Raw genomic sequence first — 19,304 nt, 5'->3', positions numbered from 1 at the left:
GGCAGGAACCCGGCGGCTCCTGGCCTTAAAGCCGCAGCGCCCCTATTTCAGCGGGAGGAGCGGCGCGGGTTGCTCGCTGTGCTCGGCGCTGTCTGGCGGCGGATCGGGATCGGGGTCGGGATCTCGCCCCTCCAGCCCCGGCGCGGAACGAAAGCCTCCAGCCCCGGCGCGCGGGTCCGCACCGAGACGCGGCGGCGAAGGGGTTAAGGGCGGGCGGGCCCCGCTTCCTGCGGGCGACGGCTGTCGCGGGCCGGCGGAGCCATGGCGGCCACGGGCGTGCTCCCCTTCATCCGCGGCGTGGATCTCAGCGGCAACGACTTCAAGGTACCGCGGCGCTCATCCTCCCTCGCGGCTGCCCTGCCTGCCATCGAGGGCCGAGCCCAGCCGGTGCCCGTCACGGTGCGATGAGCAGGCCGGCGGGGGAGGACCCACCCGGGTGCTATATTTGGGTGCCGGAGGGTGAGGTCAGGCCGGACTCTCCCCTGGCTCGTCCCCCTGCGCAGCTGGTGCCTCCCCGGCCAAGGGAGCGGGGCGAGACCCAGGTCCCACAGCAGTGCCACCGCGCTGGGGTCTGCGGGGGTGGGTGCAGGGTGGCTGTGCCCTGCAGCTGCTGGGACTGGGGGCCTCGGGCTGTCCCCGCCACACCCGCAGACCTGGTCCGGACGGGGAGCGGAAGGGTTGGGATGGGCCACCGTGCCACCCTGCCACCCCCACCTCTCCTTCTGGGGCGTCCGGAGGCGGGCGAGTCTCTTCCATCTGAAAAGCCATCTCCCTTGTGACCCTGGAGGGTGTGCAGGCCTGGCTGTGTCCTTTGCCATCCCGGATGGGGCTGGCCGTTCTCCTGGGATGCATTTTTGGGGCCGGCATCATCTCTGGGACGAGTTTCATATGACTTTTGCCTCTTCCCGGACTGAGTGCTGCTGTGCTGGGTGTCGCTTCCCCATGATTATCCTCCTTGGGCACGCAGCACCCAGTGGGAGGGTGTACGTGGCTCCTGGTCCGTCCTGCTGTCTCCTGGGGGCACACGGAGCAGTGCTGGGGTGGGCAGGAGGAACCGGGATGGATGCTTTGTGTAGGGCACTGGACTCACCTGCGTGCCCCCTCCCAGTCCTGTGTCTCCGGGAGCTGCAGGCCGTGCCCCAGCAGCTGAGAGCCCTAGAAGGGAAGGCAGCTACTGCCAGACCTGGGCTGCTTAGCTGGGCAGGATGACGCACGGCTCTGCTGGTTCAAGGCACAGGGAGCCCTGCTTCTGTGGCCGACAAGGCCCCGTGCACAGGTGGAGCTGCCTGCAGCCTTGTCTATGTGGGCAAGACCCCTGGTCAGCCTCACAACAGCGAGAGGGCCGGGTTGGGGCACTCACCTTCATGCAGGAGGCTATCCTGGGCAGACGAGGGATCTGGGACCCACTCCTCTGCCACAAATGCTTCCTCGCATCTCTCCCAGGGCGGCTATTTCCCAGAGCACGTGAAATGTATGACCAGCCTGCGATGGCTGAAGCTGAACCGCACGGGCCTGTGCTACCTCCCGGAGGAGCTCTCTGCACTCCAGAAGCTGGTAAGGACGGTGCCTGGATGCCGGGCACGCTCCCACAGGGTGGCTCCCCTTAGGGCTGGCGGTGCAGGGAGCTTCGAGTAAGGACAGGAGCTTGAGACACGGGCATTTGAGAGCCAAGGCATGGGCCTGGCAGAAGGTGAGTGGGAAGGCAGGTGGGAGGCAGTGGGGGCTGCCCGATCAGTGTCCTGGCATGTGCACACACGTGTGCACAACCGCCCCTTTGCTTTCCAGTGTCAGCTGAGAGGGGGGCCACCCAGCCAAGTTGGGCCCCTGGCACTGACACAGCTCACCCAGCTGGTGCCTGGGGCAGCACCATAAGGCTGGCAAAAGGGCTGGCCAGGAGGAGCCAGCACCTGCTCCTATGCTGATGGCAGGATCTGACCCCAGCTGCAGCTGCAGCTGTGAAAGGTGCCTGGGACCTGACCCAGGCTCACCGGAGCATGTGGGTTGACTTTCGAGGGGGCTTCTTCGGAGCTGATGGTGTGCAAGTCTCACTGTGTCCCTGGCTCTTCTCACTGCCTCTCTGGCTTCCACACAGGAGCACCTGTCTGTGAGCCACAACAGCCTGACCACACTGCATGGAGAGCTCTCTGGCCTCCCCTGCCTTCGGGTAAGTGCCCTTTGTGCCCCAACGCCCCCCGTGCAGGCGCTAGGGGCTTGGTGTCCAGCTACGTGGGCAGCCTCACCTTCGGCCATGCACAAGCCCCTTCAGCACAGCCAGGACTAGGGAGCTCGCTGGCCTGGTCTGCAGTGACATCCAGCAGGTGCCACGCAGCAGGGAAAGGTGGAGCTGAGTGTCCCAGGCCCCCGGCTGGGCTGAGGCTGGACCAGGCCACTGTGCCCACGTGCGGTGCTGTCTTGGATCGGTTCCCTGCTGGAGAAGCTGAATCCCTCGCTCCATGAAGATGCTTGTGGGGGCGTAGGGCTATAATCCTCAGCCCTCACCTTTCTTGGCATCTTGCTGAGCAGCTCCCCTGGCTGGGTGGTGCCAGACCTCCCCCACGCCTAAGGGCTGCTCTGGCCCAGTCTGTGCTGGGGTCGGGTGCTCCAAAGCCAGATTGCTAGGCTGCGCCCACTGCAGGGAGGGAGCGTGTGAAGCCCGCAGGGCCCATCATCTTTCCAGGGCCGGCGACGTGGCTCTGGGCCTTCGGTCACTTGTGGAGCTGCCTGCTGTGCTGGGATGCAGCCGGCCAGCTCCCGCCTGTGGCTGGAGGGTGCGGTTGGGGTTGGCTTGGGCTGGGTCCAGGACTGCTGCAGGCTTCTGGTTGATGGGGGTTTGTCCTGAGGATGCTAGCACTGCCTTCCCGGAGGGGAGAGGGACTCTGGCTTCCCACCAGCCTGCTATGGAGACCAGAGAGCACATGTGCAAGCGCCATTAGAGCCTTTAAGGTTTCCCTCCAGGCTGGTCTCTTGGAACGAGTTGTTCCCAAAGCCACCCTGGAAGCTGCCCTAGGGAAGTACCGGGGCCACCCTGCACCCCCACCCTGCTGCCCGGATGCAAGGCGGTCCCAGGACTCCTGGGTTCTGTCCCGTGTCTTCGTACTGACTCGCAGGGTGGCCTGGTGCACATCGGGGCTCCATTCTGCAGCCATGGACTCAATCGAGGGTACACTCAGAGCCCCCCTCTGGGCTGGAAAGTCCCTGGGGGCCACTGAGGTTGACCCAGCCTGGGGCCCTGTCCTGCCCAGGGGGGATCAGAGGCTGGAGGTACTTGCTGGTTCTGCAGGACTGAGCAGCTGGCGGGATGGAGCCCACAGGCTGGCAGGAGCTGGACAAAATCCCCACTGCTCCCTGCCCCCCACCCCTAGGATCCCTCCTCCTGCCTCTTCTCCTCCCTGCAGCTGTTGGGTGACCTCTGCCCCAAGCTCTCTCTCCCCTTTGCAGGCGATCGTGGCCCGAGGAAACAGCCTGAAGAACTCGGGCGTCCCCGATGACATCTTCCAGCTGGACGACCTCTCGGTGCTGGTATGTGCCGGGGGCTTGTGCTGGCCCAGTTCCCTCTGCCCGTGACATGGTCGCTCGCAGTGCCAAGACTCCAGCAGGGAGAGCGGAGTGGGCTGAGAACAAACCCAGCTGTAAAACCCTCTGGCCGGGCCATTTGAGAGAGCTTGTGAACCCAGACTCCTGGGGTCTGAGTCTGCCACTTCCTGGCAGCGTGACCCCGGCATGTCCCTTCACCCGTCAGTCACCACTGTTTGAGTGGGGCATTCCTGTGTGGCTTCCAGGTCAACAGCTGCCCAGGTTTGTGGCATCCAAAGCTCCCCCTGCTGCCAGTACTGGTAGCCCTGGCAGTGCCTCTTGTCCTAATTAACCCTTTACAAACCTGCCCTGGCTCCAGAAAGCAGGCGGCTTTGGGATCCTGGAAGTAAAGGCACAGCCCTCCGGACTTGAGACTGGCTAAAGTGCCTGGCTCTTTTTGGCTTTGCAGGGAGCCTTATGTTGAGGGTGTTTGAACCCCCCGCCCCTCGTTCTCACCTCTCCGTGCTGGTGAGCCGGGGTCCTGCCCCTGCACCCAGCAGGATGGAGGGATCCTTCTGACTGTGCCTCTGCCTCTCGCCCCCAGGACCTGAGCTACAACCAGCTCATGGAGTGTCCCCGCGAGCTGGAGAACGCCAAGAACATGCTGGTCCTCAACCTTGGCCACAACAGGTGGGATGGGCAGAGTGAGGGGCTGTGGGGTGAGGGGCACGTGGCTGCCTGGAGCTGGGCTTTTCCTGGCAGTCCCCCCTCCACTCCTAATGGAGCTGGGGGAGGCCTTGGGGGCTGGGAGCATGTGGAAGGCGGGATGGCATGGAGAAGAGCAGCTGCATCTGGAGCTCTCCCACCTCGCCAGAGGCAGCCCCTCCAGGCTGGGGGAGGGAGTCTTTATCCCCTGCCACCGCCATCCCTGGGGATGAAGACTCTCTCCCTGTGAAGCCTGTGCTTCCAGCTCTCCAGAGGGTGGCACCATGATCATGGGGCAGGACCTCAAGGCAGCCCTAGTGACCCTGGTGCATCCCCTCCTGGCCCCCCAGCATCGACAACATCCCAAACCAGCTGTTCATCAACCTGACGGACCTGCTGTACCTGGACCTGAGCGACAACCGACTGGAGACCCTGCCCCCGCAGATGCGGCGCCTCGTGCACCTGCAGACGCTGGTCCTGAACAACAACCCACTCCTCCATGCCCAGCTGCGGTACGGGCCCTGCAGGCTGGGGATTGATCAGCCCTGGGGAGGGGAAGCAGGAGGCTGAAGCAGGCAGAGCAGCCCCATGAAGTGCCCCACAACCCCACCGGGCCCCTAGCTCCCTCTGCAGGGGTTCCCAGCCAGCCCTGGTGTGTTTGACCCACAGCCCCCTGGCATCAGGGAAACTACCCCTCACCATCCATTTCAGTCTCTAGATAAGATACAAGGCCTGGGTTTCTCCCTGCCTCCGCAGCAAAGGCATCACTGGTCACCCCTGAGCCAGGCCCTTCAAGGCAGCTGGTTGCTCTAGAGACCAGTTCTCTGCCCCGACCGGCATGCATCTCGGAGCTCCTTTTGGGGCCCGGTGCTCCTGGGAGCAGTCTCTGATCCCAGCTGGGACCTGCCTCCCCCCCCAACCTGACTTGTCCTGTGCCCACGGCCCCTGCCTCATGGCTGCTCTCTGTTCTTCCCACTGAAAGGCAACTCCCGGCGATGACGGCGCTGCAGACGCTGCATCTCCGGAACACGCAGCGCACCCAGAGCAACCTGCCCACCAGCTTGGAAGGCCTGACTAACCTGGCAGGTCAGTGCTGGCTCAGTGGGCATTTGCCCCTGGAGCCCAGGGGCCAGCTGAGACCCAGGAAGGGGAGAGGGCAAGTAACAGGGCAGGAGGTCCTCTCTCTGGGCCTTTAACATCCTGGAGTGCCCTGTCCCTGTGATCCTGGGCACTGCCATGCCCAGCCAGAGCCGCTCATCTACCCCTCTGGGGCCTTCACTGCCCTTCTGCTGCCCCCCAGACGTGGACCTGTCCTGCAACGACCTGAACCGGGTGCCCGAGTGCCTCTACACCCTGCCCAGCCTGCGGCGCCTCAACCTGAGCAGCAACCAGATCTCAGAGCTGTCCCTCTGCATTGATCAGTGGACCCAGCTGGAGACCCTCAACCTGTCGAGGAACCAGCTCACCTCGCTGCCTGTACGTAGCCTGCCCTGACCGCGCCAAGCAGCCCTGCTTCCTGCAGCCGTGGGCTCTCGCTGCGGTTTAGCAAGCGGCAAATACCATTGCATCACAAACCAGCCGGGCCTGCCCTTCCCGTGACTCAGCAGGCCTGGGTCAGCTCCGCTCACTTGGGCTTCCTGCCCCTTCCCAGCCCCTGCAAGGGGGGAAGTGGCTTTCCTGGGGCACAGAGACAATGACTTGCCCACAGGGCACAGGGAGACCATGGCCGGATGGGGCCTTGAACCTAGACCCCAGAGCCCCGGGCAGGGACTGTCCCTGCTGGACCCTTTTTGTTCTGTGCCGCGGGGGGCTCTTTGTCACCATAAAGACCTCTGGGGTTAGGATGCTCCCTGTCAGGGGATCCACGTGTGATGCTGGCCCAGCGCAGGGCAGAGTCCAGCCTAGGGCAAGGGTTCATGTTGCACCTACAACACATAGTCCAGCCCCTCCAGCTCTGCTGACTGCCAGCCTAAGGCAGCCAGGACAACCCCTGGCTATGCCCAGCCTCCCAGGTCCAACACTGCCCCACGCCCCTCCCCACCCAGGCCAGGGGCAAAGCTCCCCCCGGGGAGGTGCAGGTTTCCTCTGACCTGGCTCCCTCAGCTGCCCGGCAGCCTTGCTCCTCACCTCCCTGTGCCAGGCTGGGCCAGTGGCAGGGTGCAGATGCCAGGGGCTTTGAATTATTGCCTGCCCTGACCCAGCCGCAGAGGTGCAGAGGGGGTGACCAGCTCTGCTCCCCTCCAGTCGGCCATCTGCAAGCTGACCAAGGTGAAGAAGCTGTACCTGAACTCCAACAAGCTGGACTTTGACGGCATCCCCTCGGGCATCGGCAAGCTGGCTAGCCTGGAAGAGTTCATGGCTGCCAACAACAACCTGGAGCTCATCCCAGAGAGTCTCTGCAGGTGGGGGTCCTGGCCCAGGGAGGGGCAGGGGGTTGCTTGCTATGAGCCCTGCTGACTGCCAGGAAGCTGCCGTCTATCCTGGCAGAGCACCCCCAGCCCCATGGTATTCAGGGGACCCAGACCCTGTGTCTCAGTCCTAGCACGCGCTGGGAATGGCCCCCATGCCCTCCCCCTTCCAGGTGCCCTGTGCAATCAGTGGCGGGGTTGGGGCAGGGGTGTGTGCTCAAGGATCTCCGCAGGGTGGGCAGCAGGGCATGAGCTGGGTGATTCTCGTGGAGAGCAGGGGAAGTCCAGGGGGTTGCTCAGCTGCCCAGGTCCCCTCTTGCAAGAGCAGGTGGCTGCTTCTCCCTCCATGGAGCACTGTCCTTGCAAGTCCCCTTGGGGCTATTGGGCTCCCCCCACCCCGGGCACACCGAACTAGCCTGAGCCAAGGGCGGGGGAGTGCCAGCCCTTGGCTTATGTGGCCTCTTGCTCCCCTCAAAGGTGCACAAAGCTGAGGAAGCTGGTGCTGAACAAGAACCGCCTGGTCACGCTGCCTGAGGCCATCCACTTCCTGACGGACGTGGAGGTGAGGTGCCTGTAGCAAAAACCTTTTGGAGGACACCCCCGCCGCCACATCCTCCTGGGCATTGCAGAAATGGGGGTGGGAGGGCTGCACCCAGCTCTGGTGCTAGAGTCAGCCCCTGGCCTGGAGCTGAGAGAGACCCACGTGCTGCCAGGCTCTTGGTGGCTGTGCCTGTCCTGCTCTGTCCTGTGGGGGCTCCCATGAGCCTGGAGCTGTGGTGCCCAGCACTGGGACAGGCCTGGCCAGCACCATTCCCTGCAGGGTGCTTGCACAACGCAGCGTGCAAGGGGAGGGAGACCCCTGAGCATGTGCTGCTGCGCTGAAGGGGGCCCCGTGGGTGGCAGGGGGTGCCCAGGGGGTCCCTTGCCATGTGACAAGCCACGGGCTTTAGCAGTGCTGGGTTGGGGAAGCCTGGGTACTTGGAGGGGACCTGGGTGCGAGTGAGCATGTTGGTGCCCACAGATCCTGGACGTGCGGGAGAACCCCAGCCTGGTGATGCCACCGAAGCCCGTGGACCGCACCTCGGAGTGGTACAACATTGACTTCTCCCTGCAGAACCAGCTGCGCCTGGCAGGCGCCTCCCCAGCCACGGTGGCTGCGGCTGCTGCAGGTCAGGGGGGGAGGCAGCAAGGCAGGGGTCGGGGACCAGAGGGCAGGCCCTTTGTCAGGGCCATGCCGCTGTGGCCAGCTGTGGGCCTGGCTCTGGCAGGGCTGTGGGGCAGGATGGCTCAGTGGTCACCAGTGCTTCCACCTTGCCTGCGGCGCAGGCAGCGGCACCAAGGACCCCCTGGCCCGCAAGATGCGGCTGCGGCGACGCAAGGACTCAGCCCAGGATGACCAGGCCAAGCAGGTGCTGAAGGGCATGTCCGACGTGGCGCAAGAGAAGAGCCGGACACTGCAGGTGGGGGCTGGTGCCAGCATGGGTGGGTGCCCCGTGTGCGTATATATTGTGTGCGTGTCCTGCCCAGCATGTGTTCATGCACGTCATCATGTATACATGCCCTACCTAGTGTGTGTGCAGCTCAGCGCATACATGCATGTGGGTGCGTGCTAGCATTGGTGCATGTTCTGCATATTGTGTGTGTGCATGCACCAACATGTGTGCACACCCTCCTTAGCCTATCTGTGTGCATGTGGGCACCCTGTCTCGTGTGCCTGTGTGCATGTATAGGCTCCATGCACACGCTGTGCCCAGCAAATTTTCTTGTGCCAACAGCAAGGGGCACACTAAGTACCTCTGTACCTGCAGCCTCTTCCCCAGCCAAAGCAGGACACAGGGGTGCCCAGCCCTCTACCACCCACCCACCCTTGCAGTCAAGGCTCCTCCCCGAGAAGCCTGCTTCTGGGCTAGGATCAGAGCTTGGCCCTGCGGCCGATCGGGAGGTGTCGGCTGAACGATGCAGATGGGGCCTGGCCATTCAGGCATTGTCCTGGCAGTGTGGGTGCTGTTTGCTGTCCCAGGCACCTGAGTCCCCAGCAGCAGAGGGGGTTGGCTACTGTGGCAGTGTGGGGGCTGTGTCCCCCCACATGGCCGGCCAGGTGAGGGGGAGGGCTCCTCCGCCTCTAGTGTCCATCACAGCCCCCTGCCTTCCCCTGCCAGGAGCATGAGGATATGAAGTCCCCGGATATGAAGACGCGACGCTGGGACCAGAGCTTGGAGAAGCCGCACCTGGACTACTCGGAGTTCTTCACCGAGGACGTGGGGCAGATCCCGGGCGTGTCGGTCTGGCAGATCGAGAACTTCGTGCCCACCCCGGTGGACGAGGCCTTCCACGGCAAGTTCTACGAGGCCGACTGCTACATCGTGCTCAAGGTGACGGCCCCCCACCATCCCCGACCCCGCCACGGGCACTGGACGGGCAGTGCAGACCCCTGGGGGAAGGGAGCATGGAGGAGGGCAGGGACTGACCCAGGTCACGCTGCGGGCCATGGACAGGGCTGAGGATACAACCCAGTGTCCTGCCTGCCGGCGCCCCCCTCCTCTAGGCATTAGGACATGCTCTTTCTGGGCTGCATATGGCACCCAGGTGTTCTGGCTTCCCTCCTTCAGCCATGGTTTAGGCACTAGGCCTCTCTCTCTCTTTGCGGGCTGGTTGTAGGACCCAGGTGTCCTGGCTGCCAGGCTTGCTCCAGCCAGCCGAGGCTTCCCGCTGCGGCGGAGAGATCAGGATGCGATGCTGTCCAGGGTCCCCCCTCCAGGACAGGGGAGCGATGGATGACCCCTCCAGGCACCGAGTCCCCAACCCCCATCACCTCCCGAGCTGCCCCTGCACCCCAGGGAGCGAGGCGCTGAGACCCGTCCCCCATCTCCCCCCAGACCTTCCTGGACGATAATGGCTCGCTGAGCTGGGAGATCTACTACTGGATCGGGCAGGAGGCCACGCTGGACAAGAAGGCCTGCTCCGCCATCCATGCCGTCAACCTGCGCAACTACCTGGGTGCCCAGTCCCGCAGCGTGCGCGAGGAGATGGGCGACGAGAGCGACGAATTCAGCCAGGTACTGACCACCCAGCTCCCTCCTCTGCCCCCGGCCTTTCCTGCCCTGCCACGCTGGCATCAGACGCATGAGTTCGAGACACGCTCCCCACCTGAGCCTGAGGCTGCCCTCGGCTTTGGGGGCACGGGGAAGGGGGTGAGGCTATCCAGCTCCTGTGTGCGTCTGATCCAGGGGCTTTTGGGCTCAGGATGGGCTTCCAGCTGTGCCCTGGGGGAGCAGGGGTAGAAGGGAGCCCCCCACCCCCGCATTATTCCTCCGCCCCAGGCTGATCCCTGGTCCCTGCCCTCAGGTGTTTGACCACGAGATCTCCTACATCGAGGGGGGCTCAGCCAGCGGCTTCTTCACCGTCGACGACACCCATTACCTCACCAGGTAGCGGCAGGGCTGGTGCGGCACTGAAGTGGGAGGCTCAGACAGCAGGGCTGACCCCCACCCCGGGGTGCGGCAGGGCAGCAGGGAGAGGGTCCCCACACGAGGCTGGAGCCGGAGCTCCAGAGCTGCGGGTTCCCTCCCTGCTTTGATGGCCAGCACAGTTGTGCCTGCGGGGGCTCTGGGGGCCACCTGAGATGCTCTGGGCCCTGGGGGACTTGCTCATCTGCCCGTGTCGCTGCAGGCTGTATCGTGTCTATGGAAAAAAGAACATCAAGCTGGAGCCGGTGCCACTGAAGGGCACGTCGCTGGACCCGCGGTGAGTGAGGGGACAGGTTGGGGGGGGGGGCAGGGCCAAGTGCCCACACTGGGGCACTTGGCCCTGGTGCTTGCCTCCCAGCCCAGTACTGCCCCTCTCACCTCCTCCCCCCACTCCTCTGTATCTCCAGGTTCGTCTTCCTGCTGGACCACGGCCTCAACCTCTACGTGTGGCGCGGGAGCCAGGCCACCCTGAGCGGCACCACCAAGGCCAGGTGAGCTGGGGGTGGGGCACACACGGACCCAAAGCCACTCCAGCTGCCTCTCCTGCCTTGGCACCTGGGGCTGGGGGGAGCCAGGGCACGTGTCCCCTCTGGCCCAGGGCTGTGCCCAAGCGCCGTGTGCCAGGGTCCCTGCCTCTCACCGGCCCCGACTGCTCCCCCTCGCAGGCTCTTCGCCGAGAAGATCAACAAGAACGAGCGCAAGGGGAAGGCGGAGATCACGCTGCTGAGCCAAGGCCAGGAGGAGCCTGCCTTCTGGGAGGTGCTGGGGGGGGCCCCCCCGGAGATCAAGCCCAACGTCCCGGACGACTTCCAGCCACCCAAGCCCAAGCTGTATAAGGTAGGACAGTCCCTATGCCCACCCTGGGGGTGCCCCCTACCCCCCTCACCTGCCCATCATCTCCTGTCACCCTGGCACAGGTCGGCCTGGGGCTGGGCTACCTGGAGCTGCCCCAAATCAACTACAAGCTCTCGGTGGAGCACAAACAGCGTCCGAAGGTGGAGCTGCTGCCGGACATGCGCCTGGTAGGACTGGGTGGATAAGGGAGGGGAGGGGCAATGCCAGATGGGAGTGGGGGAGGATGTGGGCATAAAGGGGGCATCAAGGGGGTGTCTACTGCCCCCTCTCCCTGCCCTAGCTTCTGGGAGCCCCCTGGGGGGTGGAAATGGCCCCAGATTCATGCCCCTGTATGCAGACAGCTCCTTGAGTGGTGCCCCTCGTGGGAGAACCACCCCCCTGCGCACCTCCATGGCACCCCCTCGAGTTGGGCAGGGGCTGTCCTGGGGGACCATCCCCTTGGGGTTCGGGGTGGGGACCAGTGCAGGGGGATCCCACACCCTTGCAAGTCCCTCTCCTGCTTCCCCACCCCCCGCAGCTGCAGAGCCTGCTGGACACGCGCTCCGTGTACATCCTGGACTGTTGGTCAGATGTCTTCATCTGGATCGGCCGCAAGTCCCCACGCCTGGTGCGGGCCGCGGCCCTTAAGCTGGGCCAGGAGCTGTGTGGCATGTTGCACCGTCCCAAGCATGCCATCGTCACCCGCAACCTCGAGGGCACCGAGTGCCAGGTAGGGCCGGGCGGGCATAGGAGCCAGACCAGGCCAGGTCAGGAACCTGCCCTGAAGCCAGATCCCTGCGGGTGCTGGGTCCTTGCCAGCAAAGAGCTCTGGGCAGGTGGAGCAGCCTGCCCACCTCCTGCCAGGCTTCATTCGCCCCTTGTCTGGACACGACCAGCCCCACTGCCTGGTCCAGCCAGAAGGTGGTGGAGCAAAGCTGGGCTGAGGGGGTCTTGCTGCATTGGAGGGGGTGGATCCTCTCCTGTTGGGGGAGAGTCTCATGCCCAGCCTCCCCTCTGCCCCCCACTGGAGCTGCCCCGTGGGAGGCAGGCTGAGGTGCCTGGTTTCTCACCCCCCTTGCAGGTGTTCAAGTCCAAGTTCAAGAACTGGGACGACGTGCTCAAGGTGGACTACACCCGCAATGCCGAGACCGTGCTGCAGGCCGAGGGGCTAGCTAGCAAGGTGAAGAAGGATGCTGAGAAGAAGGACCAGATGAAGGCCGACCTCACGGCCCTGTTCCTGCCCCGCCAGCCCCCCATGGCCCTGACGGAGGTACGGTCGGGGGTCTGGGCCTCACGGGCTCCATCAGCAGGGCTGTCACCCGACACACCCTCTGGAGCCTGTGATGGAGACATGTAGCAACCTGGGGCTTGCCCCCACCCCACTGGCATCTGGTTTGGGTTGGGGAGGACATCCCAGTCTCCGTGACTGGGCATTGCTAGTACCACCTGGCCAGGGAAGCTAGGTCCCATCAGGCTCCTGGGCAGGGGGTGGGTGGGGGCATGCTCCCCCTGCAACCAGGCTTTGCGGGATGTGGGAGCCAGGGGCCCGGCGGGCACGGCGTAGAGCAGCCCAGCTCTTCTTCACCCTCTTTGTGTCCCCGGGGGGTGGGGGCAGGCAGAGCAGCTGATGGAGGAGTGGAACGAGGACCTGGATGGCATGGAGGGCTTTGTCCTGGAAGGCAAGAAGTTTGCCCGCCTGCCCGAGGAGGAATTTGGGCACTTCCACACCCAGGACTGCTACGTCTTCCTGTGCAGGTACCACCCCGGCTCAGGCTGTCTGTCTGAACCCTCGCTTTCTGCCCAGCTCTCTAGCTGGCACGGTGCGGAGCTGGCGGGGGCCCTGTGAAGGCTGGCGGGGGCAGCAGTGGGACGGGTGGGGCAATGGGGGTTGGTGGGGACAGCTTGCATGCTGCGGGTCCCGTCCCCCCGCCCCCACATCACCAGCGCCCGGCGGTGTCCCTCAGGTACTGGGTGCCGGTGGAGTATGAAGCGGATGAGGAGAAGAAAAAGGGCGAGGGGCCGGGCGAGGCCGAGGAGGAGGAGAAGCCGCCCGAGGAGGACTTCCAGTGTGTGGTGTACTTCTGGCAGGGCCGCGAGGCCTCCAACATGGGCTGGCTCACCTTCACCTTCAGCCTGCAGAAGAAGTTTGAGAGTCTCTTCCCCGGCAAGCTGGAGGTGGGGGCCGGGGCTGGCAGCTGGGGGGCTCCAGGGTGCAGTGGAGGGTGCCCTGGGTGGGCGGGGCCTCACCTGCTACAATGACACACTGTGTGGGTGGGCGTGGCCACATGCGCCTGTGGTGACACACGGTGTGGGTAGGCGGGGCTTGCTTGCATTTAGTGGCATGCATGGGTTTACGGGGTTCATTTGCATTGGGGTCATGCATGAGTGAGCAGGGCTTAATTTGCATAGGATGACCTGCTGCATGCATGGGTGTGGTCTCATCTGCCTATGGTGATGCAAATGAGCCCTGCCCACTTGTATTTGGGGCCATGGAGGAGTGGCCAGGACCTCATTTACATACAGTGACACGCTGGGTGGGGCCTTACTCTTGCACAGCAGCTGTCTGCAGGGCCGGGGGCTCACTTCCCTATGGTGGCAGGTGAATGGGTGGGGCCTCATTTGCATATGCCCCGCCTCCTCGTTTGCCCCCCCAGGTGGTGCGCATGACCCAGCAGCAGGAGAACCCCAAGTTTCTGTCGCACTTCAAGCGCAAGTTCATCATCCACAAAGGCAAGCGGAAGGCCAAGGCTGACAGCCTGCAGCCCAGCCTGTACCACGTCCGCACCAACGGCAGTGCCCTCTGCACCCGGTGAGCCAAGCCTGTGCACCCTGGGTGTGGGACGGGCGCTCGTGGGCCTCCCTGGGCAGGGGCTGACACCAACACCTCGTGTGCCCGCAGGTGCATCCAAATCGGCACCGATGCCAGCTTGCTCAACTCCGAGTTCTGCTTCATCCTGAAGGTGAGCGCTGGTGCTGGGGCCGCAAGGCTGGCGGGGTGTCCTCTTACTGAAGGAGGGAGCTCATCATAGCGGGGCAGGGCTTGGTGCTGCCAGGCATGCTGGAGCCCGGTCAGAGTTAGGATCACAGAGCAGCAGGGCTGGACGGGACCTGCAGGGGTCACAGCTGGTGCCACCCCAGCCGTAAGCAGGACCAGCCCAGCCCAGACAGCCCGTTGTCCAACCTCTTAGCCAAACGACACTGTCAACCGTGACGTGACACAAGACCGCACACCCGAGCCTGCCACCGGGAACGCAGGGGGGCTGCGGCAGCCAGCGTCCTGCTTGTTCACGTACACTTGAGAGATCCCAGGTGGAGGCCACATCCCCCCCACCAGCCCAGTCCATACCAGTCTGACATGGGGGAGGAAATTTCCTTTCTGACCTCACATCTGGCATCAGTCTGACCTTGAGCGGAGGGGCAAGACCCTACTGCCAGGAGCCAGCAGCTTTAAGTCCCTGCAGGGTCACTGGCCCAGCCCAGGTGCCAACCCCAGCGTGGGCTGCAGCCAACACCCAATGCTGCTGAAGAAGGCAAAAAAAACTCCCCAAACCTTGACACACGTGGAGAAAAAAAATCCTTTCCAGGCCCCACACGGCAACTAGCAGAGCCCAGAAGCCTGGGAAACCCTGTAGTAGAGCACAGGCATCGCTGTGCCTAGATGCTCCCCACCTGGGGCCGTCCACCCTCCTCTTGGACACCTCTGATGTGGAGTCCAGCCCTTCCCAGGCGTCTCTCCCACTGCCGCCGTGCTCTAGCAGTGAAGAAGCTCGCTCCAAGCCACAGGGCATGGACAGGTAGACACTGACCGGGGGGCAGATGGGCACAGACCCGGGTTCAGTTGCACGGGTCAGGAGCAGGCCCCTGCGGCTGCTGTTGGCAGCTGTTTAGGGAGTCCTGCCACTGGGAGGCACCGGCCACGTCTACACAAGATGCTTACTGCGCAGCAGCTCATTACGACTGTTGTAGTGTCACTGGGCACTCACTGATGTGACACTACTGTGCAGTAAGTGTCATTAGGCAACCGTGCGGGGACACTGCTGTGCAGTAACGCTGCTTACTGTGCAGTCATTTCATTTTTAGCACTTGGTTGTGCAAGTACTAAATGACTGCAGTAACAACTGTGCAGTCAGCATCTCGTATAGATGCAGCTGCTGAGAACCTCACCCAGTAGCCCTCGCTGCCGTGGGCTGGTGCGGACACAAAAATGACAAAGGACCTGGGACTGATGACAGGCTGGAAGAGCTCCGGCCACTGAGTACGGAGAAGTGGCAACAGAGGTGGGATTTGATCCGCCGTCTTCAAATCCCCGAGGGGTGATGACAGAAGCTGGAGCTGGGCTTTTCTCTGTGGCTGTCGGGGATGGGACTGGAAGCAGCGGTCTCAGGCTGCAGGAGGGGGATTGAAGTGATGAGGGTGTTTCTGGCTACGAGGGGGGCCAAGCGTGAGAACAGGCTTTGCGAGGGGCAGGGGAGTCCCCATCCTTGGAAGAGTTCAGGAGCAGGGTGGACAGACATGTGGCTGTGAGGGTTTAGCCAGGGGTGATCCTGCCTTGAGCAGGGGCAGGACTTGATCATTGCTTTCCCATGATGCTCACACTGGGCACGTGACCTCTCTGGGGACCCCCTGGCTGCGGGTCCCAGATCCCTGCTCTGGGATAAATTTCTGTCCACTCCCAACACCTCCAAGCAAAGGCCTTGGAGGTGAGCGCCCCAGATGCAACCTGGGCCCTAGCCCCTAATGCCCCAATTTTGCCCCCATGCTCTGACCTCTGCCCTCCCCCAGGTGCCCTTCGAGAGCACAGACAACCAGGGCATCGTGTACACCTGGGTGGGCCGCGCGGCCGACCCCGACGAGGCCAAGCTGGCCGAGGACATCATGAACCACATGTTCGACGACTCCTACAGCAAGCAGGTGAGGCAGGCGGCGCGGGGGTCCGTGCCGGGGCAGGGGGTTCCTGCCTTCAGGTGGGCAGCGTACAGATGCGGCAAGGCCGCTGGGGCCTGAGCAGAGCATCAGGGTGGCTTCCCACCCGTGTCCAGCCCCATCATCCCCAGTGGGGACCAAAGTGCCTCTGCACCTCCTCGCTGCCACTGGGGCAGAACAGGGTTGGCTGGACTGTGGAAGTCTGTGGAGCTGCGGGTGGCTCCTGACCCCTCTCCACGTCCCACAGGTGATCAACGAGGGGGAAGAGCCCGAGAACTTCTTCTGGGTGGGCATTGGGGCCCAGAAACCCTACGATGAGGACGCCGACTACATGAAGCACTCGCGGCTCTTCAGGTGCGCCCGGGCAGGCACCGGGCAAAGCCCTCCGGGGCTGGGGTGGGCTGCTGGACCTGCCAGGGTGCTGGCATCACCTCCAGCTGAGCTGGGGCAACCTCCTGGCTCTCACAGGCCAGCTCCTGCCCATCTTAGCCCTCCGCCTCCATGGCCCCAGACTGGAGCCCCCCTGTGCCAGGCCTCGCCAGCCTTGCCCTGCTCCCCACAGGGTCTGCAGGGGGGAGGGGGGGCGGGGGGCACTCATTGGGGCTGGATACAGCCTGGACCCTTGCGGTCCTGAGGCAGGTGCCAGGCCTCAGCTCCCGGGTGCTGCGCTGAGGCGGGGGGGCAGCTAGTCCTGGCGCTTGTACCTGATGTTTTGGTGCCACAGGTGCTCCAACGAGAAGGGCTACTTCTCCGTGTCCGAGAAGTGCTCTGACTTCTGCCAGGACGACCTGGCCGACGACGACATTATGCTGCTGGACAACGGCCGCGAGGTGAGTCCCAGGGCTGGCTCCGGCCCCTTGACCCCACAGGTCTAGCCAGCCGTAGCACCCTGCTTTGTTCCCAGTGCCTCCCAGCCAACCTCTGATTCCTCCTACGCATAACCCGCACCAGCCCCTGACCCCCCGTGCTCTTCCCTGCAGGTTTACATGTGGGTGGGGACCCAGACCAGCCAGGTGGAGATCAAGCTCAGCCTGAAAGCCTGCCAGGTAAGCCTGGCCCCATCCCTGCTGCTACCAGGCACCCCTGGGGACTCTGCTAAGGGGTGGTGGAGCCAGAGGCACCCCCTGCTCCTGCACTGGGGAGGGGAGGGGGATGTGCTGGGGGCGGTGTTGGAGCATGTTGGTCATTTACCCTTTAGCCCTGGGTGTCTCTGCCCTGCTGCCCTTGTAGAGGGGCTTGGCTTTGGCCTTTTCTCCCCTGCTCTGTGTTGGCTGCCCCAGAAGGAGGTGGCAGAGGCTAGGTCCTGCAGCTCCCTAGCTCCAGCGCTGGTTTGGGGGTTGGGGTCAGGGCCAAGGTAGGGAATGCTACACCCACTGCTGCCCCAGCACCCTTAAGGTCAGTGAGCAGGCTGGAGCCTGACCCCCTCACCCCGCCAGGTGTACATCCAGCACATGCGCTCCAAGGACACCGAGCACCCGCGAAAGCTGCGCCTGGTGCGGAAAGGCAACGAGCCTCATCCCTTCACCCGCTGCTTCCACGCCTGGAGTGGTTTCCGCAAGCCGCCCGCCTAGGCCAGGCTGGGTCGAGCGGGACCGCAAGGGGTCAGCCCTGCACCATGCACGCCGCTTCGGGAAGGGCAGGAACAGAGACCCCCCGGCCCCCTACCCCTACAACCCCCAACACTGGCCGGTGCTACCCGTGCCTCCCTGCTGCTGGATCTGTCGGCGCTGCACTCAACATGGCTGCAGACACCGGTGTGTGGTGCCTGCTTCTGCCTCTTCCTCGGCCCCAGAGACCTCAGCAGTATCTGTGGAGGTGGCTTCTGCCCAGCCTTGCACGTGGCCTCTCTCATGTGCCTCTGGGCTCCAAGGAGGAGCAGGCTATGCCATGCCTGGGGGCAGCGAAGGCTCTGGGCACCTCACTGGAGCCTGGGGACCGCAGCTGCGGGTGCACTTGGTGCAGGGAGAGCAGGGCAGTGGCTGGGAGCTGGCAGCTGCTGTTCAACCCAGGCAGAAGTGGTAGAAGCAGAGAGCAGCTGCTCCAGCCTGAGCCCAACTCACTGCCTGCCTGCCTGCTGCTGGGGGCAGAAGGAGCAGGTTCAACCCCCACCCCCCATTCCCCAGGGTTGGAACGGGGTGAGCAGCCATCTGTGCCTTAGGGCCCCACTGCCCCCCAGCTGCTGCTGCTGCTCCACACTGGGCACTCCCTGCTGCTGGAGGGTAGCAGCACGGCCTCACTGCCCCGTCCCTCCCTCGCCCTGCAAATGCTCTCGGGCTCTGCCTCGAGGAGTCCGGGGTGCTGGGGCTGGCGTCGTGTTGTGGGGAATGCACCAACCCCTCCTAGCTCCACACGCACCCAGACCCTGCTCACTGCCCGCAGTGGGGCCTAAAGAGCTGCCACGCTGGGCTGAGCCCCCACAGCCTCTAGTGGCCCTGAGAGCGGGGCAAGTGCATGGCAGCACCCGGTAGGCACCACTGTGCTCCACAGCATGGAGCAGTGGTTGCTGGGTCTTGCCCTCATCCTCCTCCCCGATCCCCAGCTCCAGGGTCCCAGCGGGCTCTGCCCTCTGCTGCTGCTGTCTGCGCTCGTGGGGGTCAGGGATTCAGAGGGGGGCTGTCTGGGCCCGTGCGCTGCATCATATCAATAAAATTGCACTTCACAGCTCCCTGTAGCCCTGGTGGTGATTGCAGCAGAAGCAGGGGGTGGAGGGGAGGCTGTCCCTGCCTGTGCCCCCTCCCCAGGGAGCCAGCTGGGGCTGTGGGGTGGACTTCTGTGGAGCTGGCTCAGGGCATGGAGCTGTTATGTGTGGCAGGAGAAGGGTCTGACCACAAAGCAGGCCCCATTACCAGGCCCAGAATTAGAAAATAAGAGTGGGAAGGGAGCTTGGGAAGTCACATCTAGTCCAAGCCCCTGCTCCAAGCAGGACCAGCCCCAACTGCATCATCCCAGCCAAGGGTCTGTTGAGCCAGCTCTTAAAAACGCCCAAGGCTAGAGCTTCCACCACCGCTCTGGGTGACCTGTTCCAGGGCTTCACCCTCTTAGGGAGAAAATTCTTCCTAATATCCAACCTCAACTCCCCTTGCTCCTTGCTCTGCCACCTGCACCCAGTGAGGACAGCCCAGCTCCAGCCTCTTTGTAACCCTCTGCAGGGAGTTGAAGGCTGCTAGTAAGTCCCCTCTCAGGCTCCTCTTCTAGACTAAATAAACCCAGTTCCCTCACAAGTCATGCCTCCATCCCCAAAGCATTTTGTTGCCCTCCCCTGGACTTGTCCCCCATTAGAGGAAGGATGTGGACAAGTGGGGGATACAGCTGGACACAGGACTCCAGTGCTGAATAGAGGGAACAAATAACTTCACTCATCCTGCCAGCAACGCTCCTACTACCAATACAGCCCAGGATGCTATTAGCCTTCTTGGCAACAAGGGCACATTGCTGGCTCATATTAAGCTTATTG

The 19,304-nt window shown here is 63.8% G+C and overlaps 1 protein-coding gene across 1 annotated transcript; it reads left to right on the top strand.

The window, feature by feature from the left end:
* The first annotated feature begins 45 nt into the window (after positions 1-45).
* Positions 46-18,514, top strand: FLII (FLII actin remodeling protein). Its single transcript, XM_059716690.1, has 30 exons — positions 46-324; positions 1,444-1,554; positions 2,093-2,164; positions 3,439-3,519; positions 4,118-4,203; positions 4,569-4,730; positions 5,201-5,304; positions 5,519-5,694; positions 6,463-6,620; positions 7,104-7,188; positions 7,648-7,795; positions 7,953-8,086; positions 8,786-8,998; positions 9,503-9,682; positions 9,972-10,054; positions 10,296-10,370; positions 10,501-10,584; positions 10,759-10,930; positions 11,011-11,115; positions 11,466-11,657; positions 12,009-12,197; positions 12,543-12,682; positions 12,892-13,102; positions 13,582-13,736; positions 13,827-13,887; positions 15,710-15,838; positions 16,098-16,204; positions 16,575-16,680; positions 16,831-16,896; positions 17,287-18,514. Exons 1-30 carry the CDS (start codon positions 262-264, stop codon positions 17,419-17,421), a joined length of 3,783 nt encoding a protein of 1,260 aa, XP_059572673.1. The 5' UTR covers positions 46-261; the 3' UTR covers positions 17,422-18,514.
* Positions 18,515-19,304: the final 790 nt, after the last annotated feature.

The sequence above is a fragment of the Alligator mississippiensis genome, chromosome 13 (genome assembly GCF_030867095.1).
Source record: "Alligator mississippiensis isolate rAllMis1 chromosome 13, rAllMis1, whole genome shotgun sequence".
NCBI lineage: Eukaryota > Metazoa > Chordata > Crocodylia > Alligatoridae > Alligator > Alligator mississippiensis.
Note: the sequence above shows the minus strand (reverse complement) of the source record. Positions and strands in the feature narration are given on the sequence as shown.

Excerpts from the sequence above, each read along its gene's own strand:
- FLII (XM_059716690.1), top strand. The coding sequence starts at position 262 with ATGGCGGCCACGGGCGTGCTCCCCTTCATCCGCGGCGTGGATCTCAGC. Across the intron at positions 2,165-3,438 it reads CTGGCCTCCCCTGCCTTCGG|GCGATCGTGGCCCGAGGAAA; the intron begins GTAAGTGCCCTT and ends TCCCCTTTGCAG. Across the intron at positions 16,681-16,830 it reads TGCTGGACAACGGCCGCGAG|GTTTACATGTGGGTGGGGAC; the intron begins GTGAGTCCCAGG and ends TCTTCCCTGCAG.